The sequence below is a fragment of the Pseudorasbora parva genome, chromosome 1, assembly GCF_024679245.1.
Source record: "Pseudorasbora parva isolate DD20220531a chromosome 1, ASM2467924v1, whole genome shotgun sequence".
Classification (NCBI taxonomy): domain Eukaryota; kingdom Metazoa; phylum Chordata; class Actinopteri; order Cypriniformes; family Gobionidae; genus Pseudorasbora; species Pseudorasbora parva.
In genome coordinates this window covers 33,241,736-33,261,981 of record NC_090172.1, presented here as the reverse complement: position 1 = coordinate 33,261,981, position 20,246 = coordinate 33,241,736, and the positions used below count along the sequence as shown (strand labels likewise).

Here is a 20,246-nt window from a genome sequence, read left to right as displayed (position 1 = left end):
CAAATGTTAAGAGTGTAATTGATGATATTGCTCCTTTGAAAGTTTCCTCAGGAAAAAGATTGGCAAACAAAAGGCACCATGGAGAAACTCAACAGCAGTTCAAATAATGAAAAGACAATGCAGAAAATCGGAACGAAAATGGCGGAAGACAAAACTTGTAGTCCATTATAACATCTATAAAGACAGCCTTCATGCTTTCAATGTTGAACTAGGCAAAGCTAGACAGACCTTCTTCTCAAATATTATAAACAAACACATAAACAACACGCGCACTCTTTTTGCTACTGTAGACAGACTAACAAACCCCCCTAGACACATTCCCAGGGAAATGCTTTCTGACAGCAAATGCAGCGAGTTTGCTTCCTTCTTCTCAGTGAAAATCAAAAATATCAGAAAGGCAATCAGCACATCCTTGAGTTGCTCTAGGGTCAGACAGATCAGACCAAAACCTCAGAAAATTACTATGTCTGATTTCGAAACAATTGATGGTAAATTTTTAGAAGACACAGTACAGCATCTTAAAACATCAACCTGCGCCCTTGACGCACTCCCCACTTCTTTTTTCAAAAGTGTGTTTAACTGTTTAGATGCAGATCTCCTAGAAGTGGTGAACTCCTCACTTCTCTATGGGACTTTTCCAACCACCCTTAAAACTGCAATAGTTAAGCCTCTTCTGAAAAAGAGAAATCTGGATAACTCCATACTGAGCAACTACAGACCAATCTCAAATCTCCCCTTCATAGGCAAAATCATTGAAAAAATGTTTTCAATCCACTAAACAAATTCTTAAACTCAAATGGATTCTTTGACAATTTTCAATCTGGTTTCCGACTGCATCACAGCACAGAGACAGCGCTCATAAAGAACTTGCCTTGCCAAAGGTGTAAAAAAAAAAAAAAAAAAATATCAAGCACCTAGGCATGCAGGCTGCTTCTACAAACATTTGTGAAAGAATGAGTCACTCTCAGGAGCTCAGTCAATTCAAGCGTGGTACCGTGATAGGTTGCCACCTGTGCAATAAGTCAATTTGTGAAATTTCATCCCTACTAAATATTCCACGGTCAACTGTTAGTGGTATTATAACAAAGTGGATGCAACCAGGAACAACAGCAACTCAGCCATGAAGTGGTAGGCCACGTAAAATAACAGGTTAGCACATGCTTAGGTGCACAGTGTGCAGAAGTCAACAACTTTATGCAATAGTAATGGCAATAGCAGACCTCCAAATTTGTGCGGCTGTCAGATTAGTTCAGGAACAGTGCATATGACACTGGACTCTAGAGCAATAGAGACATGTTCTCTGGAGTGTTGAATCACACTTCTCTGTCTGGCAATCAAATGGACGAGTCTGGGTTTGCGCTTCTAGAAGAATGGTCAAATAATCCTATAAACACACTCACAGACCTTATGGAAAGCCTTCCCAGAAGAGCTGAAGCTCTTATAGCTGCAAAGGGTGGACCAACTCCATATTAAACCCTACAGATTAAGAATGGGATGTCATTAAAGTTCATGTTCATGTAAAAGCAGGAGTCCGACAACTTTGGGCAATATGGCGTATCTAAAGCTATTCAATAATTTTTTCTGATAAATGCTAAATTTAAATACTCAGATACCCCAACCATTCACAATACTTTATACAGAAATGCATAAACTGTGTCTGCAACATTCAACTTGTCTTAAGTAAGAGTCCCCCCACCCTCACTTTATAAGTGAAACTTTTTGTTATAGGCTATCTAGACAAAAAACTTTAAAAGGAAAGTTGCCTTTGATAGAACTACTCTTTCATACTATGCTACTTTCATGCATACTGAGCTTTTTACACTGTTAAAGACTTGGATTCCCATCCTAAACATAGACAAAGTTTCAAAAACTAATGTTGGACGTTTGATGGAGTATTTCTGTGTCAAAAATACCTTCCGGTTTCTCACAAGTTTCTGAGAGTTTTTTTTGAGTATGAGTCCGCTTGACGTTCCGCTAGAGCGGAAGGTCCTTGTATGGGCCGTACGGGCTCTTCTCCCGGAAGGGTGCGCGCGTGACTAGACCGAGAGAGGAAATGCACGCTCATAAACACTGCTCTCAAGGCGCAGATCCAGTCGTCTGTGCAACACTTCTGTCACTCCGCGTTCCACTTTATTTATATGGGTGACATCAAGCGACTTCAGTGCTTCAGCACAGCATTCCGGGAAGGCAGCGCTGCATTTGTACCGATTTGAACGCAGAAATGACAGGAAGCGACACAACATCACACTTCAGTCGTGTCGCAAAAGTGTATCTCCACGGTCACTGCTGTCACAGGACATCACGAAATCAACAGTTACCAAAGAAGTGTGTTTTTGATGGAGCGGTGACGATAAAGATTTGCGGTTGTGCTTTGTAAGGCGGCAAGTAAAACTGCTTCAAATGTCTATGTTATTGGCTATCATCGCGTAAGTAAACGTCAGTAAACAACATGATCGTGTATAACGTTAGTTAATTTATTAATGGAGCATGCGATCTATGGTGTGTGTTTAAATACATTTGTTTAGCTGACCACTATAGGTGTCAGTTTGTTTATTGGAAAACCACCCAAACATAAACCTAGCGTTCTCACAAAGCGTGCTTCGTCATTCAAATGCGCTAACGGTTACTCCATAATGTTCTATGTATAACGTTACGTTATGTATAACTAGTCTGACGTGCAAAACTGTTTAGCTTGCTACTGCTAACGTTTAGTCGCATACAATAGTCCATAAACCGAATCATGTCCTCATAAACTGTGAGTAAACACACACAAATGTTGACAGGCCACCAAATACAGTACACCACAGAGACGGACGTCCTGCTGTTGTTGCTTCTCCTGTTCAATTTATTCCAGCCTCTGGATCTGATTCTGGATCATATCTGTATTAGTTGAATCTGATAGCCATGGTTTATTTAGGGTAGCGTTTTCTTCTCCATGCTTGAGGACCGCTTTGTGCGCGCTCGTCATTCTTTAGCTCCGCCCACATGATACGCCTCCAGGCGCTCGTTTTTTTCCGGAACAGCCTATATTTCTTTTATAAATATGATAAAACTAAAGACTTTTCGGAGATATGAAGGATGCAATACTACTCTATAGGCACTCAAGATTGACATGAGATTGACTCCGCCCCCCCTTAAATAAAGCTAGGCCTATAGTTTTTTTATTATTATTATTAAGTTTTAATGCGAAATTCAAAAAATAAATAGCGTTTTGGCGCTAATGTTAAAGCCAGAGGCACTGAAAAGCGGAATGGCAAAACGCTCTCATCTCCCGGCGGTGCGCGCAGTAAAGTGGTACATGGAGCGCTCAATAATTCTAGCGCTGTGTCAATGCATTTGAATGGCTTAAGCGGATACACAAGTTTCACTATACAGATGTTTGCAGCAAGTTTTGTTAAACAGTACAGCTTGTGCATTGATTATTAAGACAGCCATATTCACAGGATCGTTTTATTATGGAGAGTGATAGAGATGACATTAATTTTATTCTTGTATTTAGCCCTCAGGTATCCCTTACTAATTGGTCACACTCATACTCATTGATGGTCAAATGTGACCATACACCGTAACTATTTTTCAATTAAATAAGTGTTCTATATTTTAGTTCAATAATGTGTATTTAATATTTTGAGGAGATCTTTTGGTAGGCTACTAAATACTATTTGTGCAATAATTGTTGTCAATTAATGAACACTTAAAATATATTTCTTCTAATATTTTTTAATATTAATATTTCAATTTGTGTAGTAATTAAGGTTAAAATAGAGAATTCCAATTCAAATAAATTAGAGTCCTTTTGTTGCTTCAAAAATAATAATATTAATTTGCAATGCCATTACCCAGTAGCTGCCTTATGGATCTTTAATAAATATACATGTATCTAATCTAGTTGTCTTCCATTTGAATAAATATTTAGATATGATCAAACACTAGATTTCTTTAAATGTGAAAATTTGAAACGTTAATAACTTATGCATCATATTAGGACTTAGTATCCTAATATGTTTAATGAATAATGAGACTTATATAAGCACACACAAGTGAATATTAATGAATGTGAGCACATATAATTTGACCCAAGAAACGTTTAAAATAGTGCTAAAATAGTGCTAAGACAAACTATTTTTTTCTTATTAAGTATAGTAAGCTATATATACGAATTTATACTATATTAAGTTCGAAATAGCCCCCCCAATCAAACAGCCCCCCCCAAAAAAAATCTCACTCCCACCTGAACATAAAAGTTGGCAACCCTGATAAATATAGTGTGCAATTAAAACCAAAATAAACACAAACCATGAAAATTAAATCATTCTATGTGATGTTGATTTCCTTGCAAAATATGAACAGTGACATCTGTTTTAGACACATTATTTTTGTGACAGTAATATACACTGTAAAAAAAAAATTGGTTGTTTTTTGTTGGTTTAACTTAAAAAAGTAAGTAACCTGGTTGCCTTTAAATTTTGAGTTTATTGAAATTAAAAATTTGAGTTGATACAATGAAGGAAATTTGTTTAATAAATAGAATCTCAAAATATTTTTGTATCTGAACCACATACAAATTTTTGATAAATCATGAAAATAGCACTATTTGGCATGTTTCACTGCATCATCAGAAATAAAACACACAATTACCCAATGCTTACAAAATCGTTAAATAATATTTTAATAAAGGTTGTCGAATCTCAAAAAATGTTCATTGTATTAACTCAAAATTTTAAGGCAACCAGGTAACTTTTTTTCTAAATATTTTTTACAGTGTAGTGACATTTTATAAAATATCTTTTAAGCATCAGATAAGAAGCCATTTGCAGAGATAGAGAGAAGAACACTTGTTTTACATTTTACGTTTTACACACCAACTTTGTAAAGTGCTTTATTTTGTATTTGAACATCCACATGGGCTTGTTTTTCTGTATGGTAACGTCTTGTTATATTTGTATAGGAGCAGGTTTGGCTCTTCACATTGTGCAGCACGAGGCAGTCACACTGTGGTGTAATAGACGGTTTAAAGAAAAAAATGAGCATATCTTTGCTGCCATCTAGTGGATGCTAATCACATTAGTTATGCTAGCAGACTATGGTTCACTTAAAATGTTAAAAATGATGTACAACAGTGGCTTATTAAAAATTGTTTTAATCGATCAGAAAACCAAGGAGATCCTAATGGGCAAACCACCTGGTGGTAACCATCCTATAATCAGACAACATTAGTAGAAAAATAAATTAAAGGGTGACAAATATTCCTTCAAATCGAGTATTTTACACTGATATTGATAACAACAAACATTTAATTTTGCCTGGTGTTGCATATCAAATACAATATAAATTGCTCAAAACCAGCCATCAAAAATGACTTGGTGCAGTGAATAATTAAGAGTCAGTAGTAAATATAAATATCTTTACTGTCATTCTTTTATATTATGGAGATAGTATTTTGTATAATGTGACTTATTGTAATTATTACCATTATGTATCTTGTTGTGTTCTTTTGTTGTGGTGTTTGTGTATTTCCAAGTACTATCATATTCATTTTTATAGTTCAAGAGATTAAAAACAAAGCTTCCAATTTATTAAGGACAAGTTTGGCTTTTACAGTACAAATTGCTGCCTGGCACCAAACAGATTATTTCAAATAGGTTGTGTTCCCCTGAAAAGGTTGCTATAGCAACAGCTAGCTGCGGCTGCTATTGCCTTCCTCATACGATCAGTATCAGATGTCACATTGAAAAGGATGCCAAACAACCTTGATTTATTTTATTGTAATTTTAGTAAGATCAAGCATATTACGAAAACAAAGGTCCTGGTATAGTTACTAATACAATTAATAATATAATCCAAACCATGGTATAATTTAAAGTAACACTGCTATAAATTGAAAATGCTTACTGCACTACATTTCAGAGGGATATTGCATCATTTTGCGCTGGTAAGTGCAAGACTTACCATTTTCCGTTTAATTTGGTTAAAATCCGTGTTGTCAACACAGTAAGTCACACATCTAAATTACAACACAGAAAGAAACAACTAGTGCACTATGTAGTAATTTCGCAGTAAAATATAAAAAAACACTAGGCGAGTGTTATATATTTTGTTAAGTTCTTACAATATGTTTTCAAAAAATTGCTATTTTAAATGAGGACCCAAATGTTTCCAACTATTTGAAAATTGTGAGAAAAAAAGGACCAGGATGTCAAGGGTGTCGCCGGTCAATTGTGTCATATCTGTGTTACCCTCGGTTTCTGGATTTATTTTGGCAGAAACGCTTTACTCTAAAACAACGCAAACAACGCAACAAGTGTAACGCAACAAGTGTCACAGCAGCCGCTGAGCGAACGCATAACGTCATAACATAATTTTAAACACACTTAAATGTATCTAATATGATAAACAGAGCCGCGTTACCTCATGATCATCACCGAAAAAGCAGAAATGGCGCCATTGACTGTGTCCCTTCATATACTGCTTGCAGCCTGTGTGTTGCGTAACAATCGCTCCAGCGGCCTTGCTCCGCTCCCACAACATTCAGTCCAGTAACGTTAATAACCGCATCCATCAACACGATTTCTGCCCGAGTCCTAGCCTGATTCTTTTCCACCGGCTGTGAGGTGAAGACCACATGTCCCAAGATTCTGCGCTCAAACCTGGCATCATCAAACTACACCTTTGTTTTGAATAATGTCTGTCCAGTCTAGCGGACCTAAAATTAGTGCAGCTTAAAACAACTCTACATATAATTATTTATTTGAGTTTATTATGTGGTTTATTATGTGGTTTTGATGAAGCAGCTCTATTTTCAATCCATTTTCATAAAATTTTCAAAATTGTCAGGGTTTAACATTCTTGTGTACACTAAAATTGTAAAATTGTAAAAAAAAAATTGGTGCTATTTGGCACTAAAAGTGGTTCTTGGCTTGTAATCATGGGAACCACTTTTGGCGCCAAATAGCCCCATATCTTTATAGGTGCTCTACAGCACCTTTGTCAAATGATTCTATGTAGAACCCATAAGAGGTGCCAAATCACATTTTATTTTTTCCTCAATAATGGTGCTAAACGGCACCAACAGTATTTTTTTTTGGCATGCAAAGAACCTTTAAAGGGGCTTGAAAGGTTATTTGTACGGCAGTGGTGCTATATAGCACCTATATCACCCCATAGAACCACCGAAGAACCGCTGAAGAACCACTAAATTACTAAGATTGTGTGCTATACAGCACTTAAAGTGGTTCCCCTATGATTACAGGTCAAAGAACCACTTTAAGTAGGCCTACTATAGCATCGTTTTTTTAGAGTGCATGTATAACAATATATTTAGCAATGTTAGAAGTAGAAATATAAATAATAAAACGAGAGATTTAATGCACCTGAACAGTAATACAATTAAATGTATATGTTCTGTATGACCTTTATTTCCTTTGAGGAACATATGAATTCTGTGCAGCCAGCAGGGGCGTAGCCATCTTTTCAGAAGTGAGGGGGACAGAAATGTCGTAATACCATTTTTTTTTTTTTTTTTTGGACCAATATAATTTATCGCATCTCTTGCTTTTAATTGGGCAAGATATCAAATACACTGCTGAACAATAACCACTAATTAATATCTATATTATTCTCCTATTTTTTATGCCAATTGTATGATTGGTTTATATAGGCCTATAAACACTTGTGCATTAAGACTCCATAGATTTTATGCAATGTAAAAAAAATATATATATATTCTGATGTAAACCATACTGTTCTCTATGTGAAGATATAGTAAAGTGTAATTTATTCCTGTGATCAAAGCTGAATTTATCATCATTACTCCAGTCTTCAGTGTCACATGATCCTTCACTAATCATTCTCATATGAGGATTTGATGATCAACACACAGTTATGATTATTATCAGTTGAGCTGCTCATAGTGCTGCTTAATTTTTTTGGAAACCATCTAAACATTTGTGGTAAAATTAAAAAAGAGAGAAATTAATACTTTTGTTGATCAGGCATGCATTAAATTGATCACAAGTGATATTTTTAATACAAAAGATAATTTATTTAATAAATGCAAATAAATGCTGTCCACTGAACTTTCTATTAATTAAAGAATCCTGAAAAATAACATGTAGGCTATCATGGTTTCCACAACATTTTTAAGCAGCAACTGTTTTCAACACAGATAATAATCATAAATGTTTCTTGATTATAAAATCACCATATGAGAATAATTAGTGAAGGATCATGTGACACTGAAGACTGGAGTAATGGTGATAAATTCAGCTTTGATCACAGTAATATATTCACATAGGAAAAAAGCTGTTTTAATTTGTAATAATATTTCAAAATATTACTTTTTAAACTATTTTTGATTACATAAATGCAGCCTTGGTGAGCAGAAGATACTAAACATTAAAAGCTGCATTATTCATATAATAGCCTACTTTATTGTCAATAAATAGCCTACATTGAGATGACTTGAAAACACACACATAAAGCATATATTGTCGCACTCGTCTGATTGTCGTCGTCACGTTTCATAACTCATAACGATTGTTTTCCTTCAGCTGTAGCTCCAGCGTGACGGTATTACTTCTACGAATCCACTTTTGGACTTTCAGTGAGAGCGGTCTATTTAGATTCGAATAAAATTACAGGCCATGCATAGATTATTTTTTGTCTCTGAATTTAAATCTTGATGTATTTACATTGGTTTCCATGTAAATACACTTGCCCGTGACCTCAAGAAGCGGTCTATCAACCGAGATTAGAGAAAGCTGTCAGCGTCCCTGTTAACTTGCCCGTCCCCGCACCGAATCTCGCTCGGAGCGGGTCGACTGGTCGGTGAGACCCAGTAAAAGTGCGGGGGACGAAAATACATTTTATTAAAAGTGATGGGGGACACGTTCCAACCATCCCCCGCGTAATCTACGCCCATGGGAATTCCGTTTTTTTCTGGATTAGTTTGATTTTTAAGAACTTACATTTTTTTTTGCTTTCATGTGATTTTTAAAATGTCAAACTTTCAAGCTATAGAAGCTGGTGTATTAAACAACTTTTCTCTCATATAATATAGCAATCTTAAATTGTTACAGTGTTAGTCGTAATTGCATTTTTACTAGTGATAATTCACTAGTAGAGCTCTCTGAATGAGTTCTTACCCGTAAAAATGCAATTACTACGAGTAGCTGGGAACAATTTAAGATAAACTGGCTTGCCAAAGTAAAGGGCGAATTAAATTAGACTTTATAATAAGATTATGTCCACATTTTACCTCCCTTCTGCCGTTTTGCGCATTTTGGACAGAATCAACGACTCAATCCAGGGCTAGAGTTTGTGCAGTTTTCATTTTTGTATTATTTTCTGTGGAAAAATAATTCCACCGAAAATAATAGTCTAATAATAATAATAATAATAATGACTGTTCAGAAACCACAAATCTCATAAAAAAAACGTCAAAATTAAGTTTGTAGCTATTTAATAAAGCATTCTTGGATGTGTGATCACGTGCTCTACTCATCCACGTGCATTTTAGTTACTATAGCGACGCGTGTTATGAATTCTGAATACAAATATATACACACGCGAACCGATCTCTATCTGTTGGTTTGATTGATTCACCAATTCACACACTTCCAGAATATTTTCTGTGCTGCTGATTTTGCGATCTTGGAGCAAATTTCTGAGGGACTTTTATTCTTGAAGAACATCGGAAGATAATATCCTTTATAACGTTATATTTTTGTTCATATTATCTTTTAATTTATTGTTATTTTCTTATTTTAGAAGGAGTTTGGAGTTTTATTTAATTTTTGTCTTATTTTATTATTATTTTATTTTGGGAGGAGTATTTCTAAGGAGAGTAGTAGGTTATTGTATTGTATTTTGTATTGTGTTGTGTTTTTTATTGCAGTTTGGACTCGAAGGATACCGATGGCTCACATGATGGGTGAAAGAGGAGGTGAGTGTGCTTTTGGTTTTCACTTGTTTATGGTTTGATATTGTACAGTGATTGACTACATTAATGTTAAGAAAATCGTGTAAGGTTAAAAATCCCCCAATGTTCTCAGCTTAGTGATCACATGTATTTGATTCCTTGCATATGAAATAAAAATTTTCAATTTGAGTAACGTAACTATAGTAACAATATTTGTAATTGACCACTGACGAAACATTACCAACTAATGTTATGTGATGTGTGAAATATTCCAGACTCAGGCCGCTCTAGATCCAGAAGAGCTGCTTTCTCTCAGACGGCTGGTCAGAAGATTTGGAGACCCTGCTCTGATGACCGCGATCTGCTGCCAGACCCGACCCAGATCCAGGCGCTTCCTAGATATTTAGCACGCCCGTCTCTGTCTGAGTTTTCTGTTTCTGTGTCCACAGGTCAGGCTGACAGGACACTGCAGAGCGGCAGCCAGCAGAGCTCAGATGATGATGAACATCCACTCACTTCATCTTCATCTAAATGCTCTTGCATTGGTAAGAATAGTATTTTAATAAATAAGTTATTTCTCCATTTCTATTTCTAATTTTAATGGCTGATTTGATGTCTAAAATTTTCCAGACTCAGGTCACTCCAGATCCAGGAGTGGATCGGACAGCTTTGATTGGTCGTGCCCTCCGCTGCCAGGTCAAGTTCCTGTCGAGCCAACAGGGACTTCTAATGGCCGAAATGTTCAGGGTGCCATGGAGGCTTCTCTCCTGAACATGATCTCAACAGGTGAGACTGAAATAAGGCTGGCCAGTGTAACGTAAAAGTCTACAGATAGAGATTTTGCTATTTCATGCATAACTGCTTCATGTTTTTATCATGGTAATGTCCGTTCACATTTACTGTTGCTCAGCACAATTTTGCTGAATTTTTTTTAGTTTTTTTTAGAAAAGATTTGAATTGGACATTTGTCTAACATTTTCAGAACATCTAGAGAACATTCAAAAGTAAAGTTCCCATAATGAAAAAGTATAAACTAGAATGTTCCTTTAACCAAGAAAAAATATATTTTTGAAAATGGACGTTCTTAACATTCAGGGAACATTTAATTTTAATATTAATAATCTTAAATTGTTCCCAGTGTTACTAGTCATAATGGTATTTTTACCAGTGAGAATTCAGTTGTAGACATTTAGCACCTCTGTCTCTGTCTGAGTTTTCTGTTTCTGTGTCCACAGGTCAGGCTGACAGGACGCTGCAGAGCGGCAGCCAACAGAGCTCAGATGATGATGTACATCCATTCTCTTCATCTTCATCTTCATCTAAATGCTCTTGCATTGGTAAGAATAGGCTTTTAATAAAGAAGTTATGGCTCCGTTTCTATTTCTGTTTTCAATGGCTGATTTGATGTCTGAAATTTTCCCGACTCAGGCCATTTCGGATCCAGAAGATCTGCTTCCACAGATTCTTCGCCGGGCATCATGTCATCTTTGTCCCTGAGCAGCAGAGGCTCATTCAACGTCATTGGGAGGTGGAGTGGCGATGGATCGGACAGCCGAAGCGAACAGGGCAGGTCTGACAGCTTTGATTGGTCGTGCCCTCCGCTGCCAGGTCAAGTTCCTGTCGAGCCAACAGGGACTTCTAATGGCCGAAATGTTCAGGGTGCCATGGAGGCTTCTCCCCTGAACAGGATCTCAACAGGTGAGACTGAAATAAGGCTGGCCAGTGTAAAGTGTACAGACAGAGATTTTGCTATTTCTTGCATAACTGCTTCATGTTTTTATCATGGTAATGTCTGTTCACATTTACTGTTGCTCAGCACAACTTTGCTTAAATTATTATTATTATTTTTTTAACAGAAATATTTTAATTGGACATTCGTCTAACATTTTCAGAACATTCAGAGAACATTCAAAATGAAGCCATGAACTCAGGGGTACTTGTGCTGTCTCTGACACACACCCGAAACATGCGCACAGAAAGCCGCTTCTCAGATAGCAAACAATCCAGAATAGAATTCTATTTCAAGACTTTTTGTTTTTATGTTGTCAAATACACAGAAAATTGTCAAACTGGCTGTCATATTACAGAGTCGGTTATGGCATAACTAACACATAGCTATGCATTTAAAAATTAACGTTTATTTAAATATATTGTATTTAATATAACATAAATATATTATATTTGCCATTACCAGAACTGATTTGGTCAAATGAAACCAAAAAGATCAGATAAAGCAAGAAAAATAACTATATTGTGACCACTATAATTTGTAAAATAAGATTTTGGGACATTTATGCAGGCATTATCTAGAAGTCAGGAGGATAGCTTGGAAGTATTTCCATTACTTTGGATTTATAACATTACAGATGAGAATTTAAAAAGTAAAATGTAAGTTATGTCATTATATCGTTGCTTAATTTGACGTCAATCTAATGAAAATCTTAATTTCAGAAAATCCTACAGAATGTGGGAAAGGGAAAAGAATTCGTTCTTTCTTCAAGAGGGTATGGAAGGCTATGAAGAGTCCTGTCTGCTGCTGTTGTCTCAGCAGTGCTGTGGATGTTGTGGAGCCTTTTTCCCCTGATCCTGAGCCATCATCATCTGCATCAGATCACTCCGGCGTCAAGCCAAATGATGGTAAATCGCTGATCATTATTTCTCCAACATCATTTTAAACAGTATTGTCATCTTGTTTTTCACTGAAAATAATGCTTATGGCTTGTTTTGAGGAAATATTAAAATATTTTTTTTAGGTCATATATTTCTCATATTTTTCTCTTTGTTTTTCAGAGTCTTTTGAGTCTCTCTATAATGTGGGAGAGATGCTTGAATCCGGAGGATTTGGCAGCGTGTACAAGGGAACACGCAAATATGATGGCAAAAAGGTAAATCTGACTGAATTGTTCAAACATTTTGCTCTTAAATGCATCAAAACATATTTAAAACTAACTTTCTTTTTTGTTGCAGGTTGCCATCAAGCAATTAAGCAAGACTGAAAACGATCGTTATCTTTATATTGTAAGTTGGCCAAAACCTGAATATGTATTTAGTCGTTTCAGAGCAGATTACTGTAGTTAATACACCCGTAGAAAGCATTAAGTGTAAATGTGACTGACAAATAAGCCTAGAGGCACCAAATAACTTTGAGCTGAAAAGGCTCTTTTGAATGTATCTAAAAAAAGAATTTAAAAAAAGGACTTTTAAAGATACTTTGATATGTTTTCTTCAGATTTTTACTCAGCTAACCTTCTGACTACTATTTTTCTCTAGCCTGGGCATCCCAAACCTCTCGTTACAGAAGTGGCGCTGCTGCTGATGATGAGGCGAAAACCCATAAGCCCGTTCATCATACAGCTATACGAGTGGTTTGAACATCCTGGAAAATTCACTCTTGTTATGGAGTTCCCCGAGCCTTGCATGAGCTTGCGGGACTACATCGTTCGTAAACCCGTCCTGTATGAACCCACAGCACAGTTCATCATGCGACAGGCTCTGCTGGCAGTACAGGTCTGCATCAAGCACGGTGTTTTTCATAATGACATTCATGCGCAGAATTTCCTGTTAAATGAAAGGACGTTGGAGCTCAAGCTGATAGACTTTGGCTGCGGTCAGCTATTTAGTAGTGATGGCTACGAGAGCAAAACATACGTTGGTGAGCATTTTGAGAGTGTGAAAACCTGAATGTAGTGACTTATTATTTAATGCTTAAAAAAAAAGCTCATCAATGTGCAAATGTCTTCTTTACAGGACTACCATATTACTATCCACCTGAAGTCTTAACAGAACCTCGTTTCCACGCCATACCAGCAAATGTTTGGGCTCTAGGAGTGCTGTTGTACACTATGGTGCACGTATCTCATCCTTTTGCCAATTGGAAAGAAATCAGACGAGCCAAAATTCCATTTCTGTACTACCACTTATCCAATAGTGAGTGAATCATAATGACAACATTGATAACGCACACACACGCGCACAAACACGCACGCACACACACACACACACACATAAAGCAAAGGCTCTGAAGAGAGACAGTTAAAGATGAAGTATGTACGATTTTTTATATATAGCCAGGGGCGTGGGACTGGGGGGATAAAGGGTACTGAGTAACCAGGGCCCGAGGCAGGGGGGGGCCTTAGAAGTCAGTTTTCTATACATACACATACATGGTACGGGGGCCCAGCAAGATGGTTTGTACCCAGGGCCCAAAATTTGGTGCTACGCCCCTGTATATAGCTCAACGTATAGCGAGAGTTTGGGGCGTGGCTAATGTAGCAGGCGGAGCCATGGGAAAAGAAATTTAGCTAAAGAAGTGAAAGCCAAAATTCGCTGCATTCATACGTTAAACAGGTCATGAACATCTCAAAGTGAACAAAGCATTGTGATACAAAGCACCCTTCAATAATAATAATAATAATAATAATAATAATAATAATAATAATAATAATAATAATAATAATAATAATAATAATAATAATAGATTTTATTTATAATGCACTTTTCATTCCGAAGAATCTCAAAGTGCAACAAAGGGAAAAAATAACAAAAAAATTAATAACAAGTAAAAATATAGAATAATACAAACAATCAACCGACACAGAAAACTGAACAGAAACAGAGCTGATGGTGAACAGAAAACAGAGCTGATGATATATCATAGTCATGCTCCCATTCAGAAGGATACATTTTAATAAAGACAAATGCAACACAGCTTAAAGTATTCCTAATATGTTGAATCTTAAACAAGAGCTGTGTTTGTGATGTTGGGGAAGACTTATGCACAAAAGGGGCCGTTGCAAGGTTTTTTGAAAATATTATTTATTTTTGTAATTCCGCCCTGTGCCCCTAGTGTCACAGAAACTACATACTTCACTTTTAAAGTAAAGCTAAAGAACATTTTACAGTATAATAATCATGTTTTAGATGCTGTTTTCATAGATGCATGACTAACTCCTTATTAAAATTTGTACAGAATACAGGGATCTGATTAGCCAGTGCCTAGCCCGGGATCCAACTAAACGGCCGACGTTAGAGCAGATGTCACAACATAAATGGATGAGATGACCTACTGTAGATTGGAGAAGTTCAGGAGATTTACTCGATCAGTGATTTCAGCAGGTGTGAGGAAGTGTAACAGACAGAGTAGGATTATTATCATTTGTCATATCATCACTTGTTATAGTCAAGTCACCTTCATTTATAAAGTGCTTTATACAATACAGATCATTTCAAAGCGGCTTTACTGTAATAAACAGGAAAATATAGTTTAATAAACTCTAAAAATCATTCATGAGTTGACTTGTTCATATAATCTTTGTATTGAATAGGAAACAACATACTTGCTGTGGAGGAGGTCTTGAGCTCGAGACTTGAGCCGAAGCCTGATGTCCAACCCCAACCTGACTGGGAACTCAGAGCCTGTCCACGTCTGAGCAAGAACACGAGAGACTGCAAGACTGGGAAGAAGTCAGCAATCATCACAGCCACATTTGCTTTGATTTTAAACGTCAAGACAAATCATCTTTATTTATATAGCGCCTTATATACGACCGATCTTTACTCACAGCAGCTGGAATAATTAAACTTGTCATTTTGATGGCGGATTGTAATCCAGAAAGGTCCAAACGACAATCATCAGTGACAACTGGAGATTCACCCGTAGTCAAAAGTAAAAGATTCGTCTGAAACCTGCAGGAAACGCTAATACACGCTAAATACATGGAGCATGAACAAATTGAGAACAAAGTTTTGCGGGGGAAATTTTATTTTTTCTCATAAATTTAATGGAATTGTTTTTAGATACTTCACCTTTAAATTCACGTTTTATAATTCGTGGAATTGTTAATTTGCAAAGCTTTAATTATTCATCATAGCCCCTAAGCTAACTGAGTAGCTACAATCAATTAATTCAGTTTATTGACACCCCTTCAGTCAAAAATATAGGCGTTTAATTCAGATGTATTTCTTTGATTCTGTTATTTGATTTAAAGTAATTCATCGGAAAAGTGAAGTCAAGCTTACGAAGTATTATTTTATTCATATGGTGAATTTTAATTTGATGTATGATTTTGCTTTACTACCGTACAGTATTCTGAACGCTTCTACTTCTGTTAAACGTCATCAGTCTCTGCCCAATACTGTTCCATTTCAAAGTTTACATCTAGCCAAGAATAGTTTAAATCCCTGGATGTGTCCTTGATCCGCCCCTTTTATCGAGGATTTATCGAGAGGTGACTTTAGCAGGCTTGAGACAGACAGGTATCCCAGAATGCATCTCGTGCCAAACAAAAAGTATCAATAGCAGATGAGAAACCCTAGCCTGACAAGCCAGACCCACATTAAGATGTTTGGTCTGGAAACTCACCATTGACAGGGATCAGTCCGAGGGGCGGGATAAACGGTTGTCTTTCAAACTCCCTCTGCACGCGATAGGATAGCGCTACACCAACCAGAGCAACGAAGGTGAAGCAGAGCTAGTTGACAGATAAAACTTTCACCGTATCCGTTCGGCAAAACTCAGAACACATCTTCCCTTTTTAAGAATGACTTCAGTGCCGTTCTTTGTTCTTTTCTCAGAGAAAAGCTCAACTCTAAGTCTTCCAAAGTCGCGGCCAAAGCTGATTCGAAAGACCGCCGTTCCCCAGTTTCTGTGTTTACTAGAAACACGCAAGCGCAACTCGGCCGTCATTATATTAAGCCCCGCCCACCGACTCTATACACGATGTGATTGGCCCGACCAGAGTTTGGCGTTTACAGCTCAGAAGTGAATTGAGAGTTGCTAGACGACACTCGTGGCAGATTAGATTTGCTGCTGCTAGGGTGCGTCTAGATTTCTAGGCTAGAGAAACTCAGCGTAATTAAAAAATACTACTGTTAATGTGTCACGCAATATTCAAACCTGTGGTTTATTCATAAAGAGATCGCCTATTTGAATTTGATCTGCCGTTTTAAGAGTTGTGAGATCCAGTCGATCACCAGGCGCTCAGCGCTCTTTAACCCCGCCGAGAGCAGCCTTTCCTCGGCTAGTTCTTCTGATGTTTGCCGCTGACACTGATGTCTCTGTAGTGGTTAAACATGAGATATAATTTGTCTAACTGGCAAATCATTTTGGCTGAGCTAGGGCAAAGTGAAGTTTCATAACTTTGTATTTTTAGGCTTGTTTAACTGTTGTAGCCTAGCACTGACTTTGTATGTTTGATTGTTTGCTTTATTTCTTGTATAGCTTCGTATACCTTTTTAATGGCTATTTGATCTTACATAAACTGACATTTAACAAAGACTCAATTTTTGCTTTTTTATGTCATATTTAATTTATTGCATTGATAAATATATATGCACACTTATTGTCTGAACCACATATTAATATTTCAAATATTTTTTAATAAAAAAAAGTAAACAAAAAGTGGCAGGGTTGTTTTTCTTTGGTTGATATTATTTGTCGTAATATTAAACAATTATTAATTTAAAAAATATATTAATTTCGTTTTCATGGATGACAAGACCAGGGGCGTAGCCATCTTTTTTCAGAAGTTAGGGGGACAGAAATGTCATAATACCATTTTTTTTTGGACCGATATAATTTATCGCATCTCTTGCTTTTAATTTGGTAACATATCAAATACACTGCTGAACAATAACCACTAATATCTAAAATATTATTCTCTGATTTTTTATGCCCATTTTATGATTGGTTTATATATTACAGACACTTGTGCATTAAGTCTCCATTGATTTTATGCAATGTAAAAAAACAAAAAAAATTATGATGTAAATCATCTGTTCTCTATGTTAATATATATTAAAATGCTATTTATTCCTGTGATCAAAGCCAGTAATAATACATTTACACATATTTGTGATAACCTTTCTGACACACTCACTTGTGTTAAACTTACAAACGCAGTGAGTAAGCTAGGCCTACGCAGAGTTAAAAATAACATTTTCCCAAAACTCATTCATGTGTAAGAATTGAACACATGCTGTGTCATGTTTAACACATCCTTTCTAAGAGTGAAGATGTTTTGGAAGAAAGTCTTTTTTGTGTGTGTCTACAATAAAAGTAAATGTTGCTTGGGCATCAGCGCTCTTAAAAATGTCTTTTGTATTCCATAGAAAAGTCATGCACGTTTGGAATGACATGATGGTAAGGAAATTTTGACATGATGACAAAACCTTTAACTCACAATCACCATAATATATTGCTAAGCTAACAAATTCTACTATACATTTTGAAGGATTAAACAACAACAACAACAACATCAAAACAGCAATATAAGAAACCATAAAAAAAAAAAAAAAAAACTGATGGCATTTCGAAAGCACAGAGATCCCGTGTTAAGATACTGAGGCCCACTGCTGTGCCATTCATCCACAACCATCACCTCATGTTGCAGCATGATAATGCACGGCCCCATGTTGCAAGAATCTGTACATAATTCTTGGAAGCTGAAAACATCCCAGTTGTTGCATGGCCAGCATACTCACCGCACACGTCACCCATTGAGCACGTTTGGGATGCTCTGAATTTAACAGCGTGTTCCAGTTCCTGCCAATATCCAGTAACTTTCACACAGCCATTGAAGAGCCATGGACCAACATTCCTGGTCACAATTAACAACCTGATCAACTCTATGCGAAGGAGATGTGTTACACTGCGTGAGGCAAATGGTGGTCACACCAGATACTGACTGATTAACAAATGTTAACTAGAAAGCAATTGAATTCTATTCAAATCACAGTTCATTTTGTTGTGTATGTTGAGCAATTTAAAACATGAATCATATAGTGTTTAACACTTTACCATTCTTGAGTGTTACGTGTGACAATTGAATTAACTTTCTCTAAGGTGCCATCTTGCTTTTCCAGGTTTCAGAACCCAAATAAGACAGCAGACCCAAATAAGACAACCAGATTTTAACAGATGTACCACTTGCAGTCATAATGACAAACTCCTGAAACAAAATGTTTAAAGGGTAATTGTGCTTTAGTTCTCTTTGCCCCACTTTTACATTAAATATTATAAAATGTTTTTTATGTATTAATATAATCATAATATTATGTTAAACGGGGTAAATCAAATAAACAGGTGACTCTTTTTTGTTTTATAAATATTTTAATGTTGATTCAGCAGCAGCAATGTATTTAATGAATGAATGACACTTACCATTGATTTGTGTCCATCTCACCATTGCTTCAACATTTAGGCCTATTGCAGAAGCAAAATATGACATTGAACCAAAATTACTTTGTAACGCTTATTATTATTCATTTCTTTTTTTTTATCTCATCATTTCAACATTAACTGTGGGTGCAAACATGACATTGAACCTCCCTTTTCATATTGAACATCATACTCTGGAATGTTAATTCAGTGCAATTAGGGCACATCCACTTGCTTTCAATGGCTGCTTACTGTCTGAAGACACTGCTGCGCCCTGCTAGTTCTCAATCACATGAAAGCATTTAGCTATTTGATACATAATTGAATCTGAATCATCACCATTTTTCAGCCATGGCATAACTTACATTTAAATGAATTCTCACTCTAACATTTCTGACTTAAATGAGAGCGCTGATCAACATTAGAGGCTTCCTACTGGCTATAGTGAAAGCATCACAGTATAAGCCCAAGGAATCACATCAGCCTTAACTGAGAAAGTTAACTTTAACTGGTAATGAGAAACCAGTTTGCAAACTTTGCTGACAACTAAACCTATATATATATATATATATATCAGAATTGTATAAAAGGGATCAAAATCTAATTATTCAGCATTTATCTTTGAATGTGTACTATTGATGTATCAAAGAGGTAAGGTCTGTACTCTTGTTATCCAGCAGATGGCAGGATATACCATATTCTATAAGATATTCTGATTATTACTGGGCTAAAACCAATTTAAGCTGTTTGAAGAAATCATTTGAGACTTTTTTATTTTATTCTTTTATTTGTATCTGTATCTAGGGTGATTATGAATTCAATTACAGGCATCATATTTATATTTGGGGATCTGTTTTCTTCTTTGAATGTCTCCTGTCACAGTGTTGTTAGGACTTCTGCCTGTCTCAGTCTTTCCTGACACCGCACATGCTATAATCCAGAATCAGATGGTTTCCTTATACATTCATAAACCTCCATTTGAAAGCAGCAGATAATCCTATATAGTCTGTCCTGACAAGCCTCCACTAAGCACAGAATGTGACGGGGGCTGCTGCTGCTGCTGTGTGCATAACTTCTGTTTAGAGTAACAATGTTTTGGATGGTAAATTGCACATTAATATGGAGAAAAACATATTATACCTATCCAGTGTAGTAAACATAGCCCATTCA

At 36.3% G+C, this 20,246-nt stretch overlaps 2 protein-coding genes across 3 annotated transcripts; both read left to right on the top strand.

Moving 5' to 3' along the window:
* The first annotated feature begins 9,693 nt into the window (after window positions 1–9,693).
* On the top strand, window positions 9,694–12,023 carry LOC137040280 (dentin sialophosphoprotein-like). Its single transcript, XM_067416172.1, has 6 exons — window positions 9,694–9,943; window positions 10,195–10,464; window positions 10,550–10,705; window positions 11,155–11,256; window positions 11,348–11,617; window positions 12,007–12,023. Exons 1-6 carry the CDS (start codon window positions 9,916–9,918, stop codon window positions 12,021–12,023), a joined length of 843 nt encoding a protein of 280 aa, XP_067272273.1. The 5' UTR covers window positions 9,694–9,915.
* A 381-nt stretch (window positions 12,024–12,404) lies between these two features.
* On the top strand, window positions 12,405–17,262 carry LOC137084137 (serine/threonine-protein kinase pim-2-like). Of its 2 annotated transcripts, XR_010906712.1 has the most exons (7): window positions 12,405–12,556; window positions 12,710–12,804; window positions 12,887–12,937; window positions 13,190–13,571; window positions 13,667–13,846; window positions 14,889–15,034; window positions 15,244–15,315. XR_010906712.1 is itself a non-coding variant. In XM_067450109.1 (6 exons), the coding sequence occupies exons 1-6, from the start codon at window positions 12,436–12,438 to the stop codon at window positions 15,492–15,494; spliced, it is 1,080 nt and encodes a 359-aa protein (XP_067306210.1). In that variant the 5' UTR covers window positions 12,405–12,435; the 3' UTR covers window positions 15,495–17,262. The 2 variants fall into 2 exon arrangements, 1 of the variants encoding a protein (XP_067306210.1); XM_067450109.1 differs by lacking the exon at window positions 14,889–15,034 and having other exon boundaries at window positions 15,244–17,262.
* The last annotated feature ends 2,984 nt before the right edge of the window (window positions 17,263–20,246 follow it).

Bases quoted from the DNA above. Each gene is read 5' to 3' on its own strand.
- LOC137040280 (XM_067416172.1), top strand. From the start codon at position 9,916: ATGGCTCACATGATGGGTGAAAGAGGAG. The intron at 10,465-10,549 runs GTAAGAATAGTA...AAAATTTTCCAG, and splicing joins ATCTAAATGCTCTTGCATTG to ACTCAGGTCACTCCAGATCC. The intron at 10,706-11,154 runs GTGAGACTGAAA...CTGTGTCCACAG, and splicing joins CCTGAACATGATCTCAACAG to GTCAGGCTGACAGGACGCTG.
- LOC137084137 (XM_067450109.1), top strand. From the start codon at position 12,436: ATGAAGAGTCCTGTCTGCTGCTGTTGTCTCAGCAGTGCTGTGGATGTT. The intron at 12,805-12,886 runs GTAAATCTGACT...TTTTTGTTGCAG, and splicing joins GCAAATATGATGGCAAAAAG to GTTGCCATCAAGCAATTAAG. The intron at 12,938-13,189 runs GTAAGTTGGCCA...ATTTTTCTCTAG, and splicing joins ACGATCGTTATCTTTATATT to CCTGGGCATCCCAAACCTCT.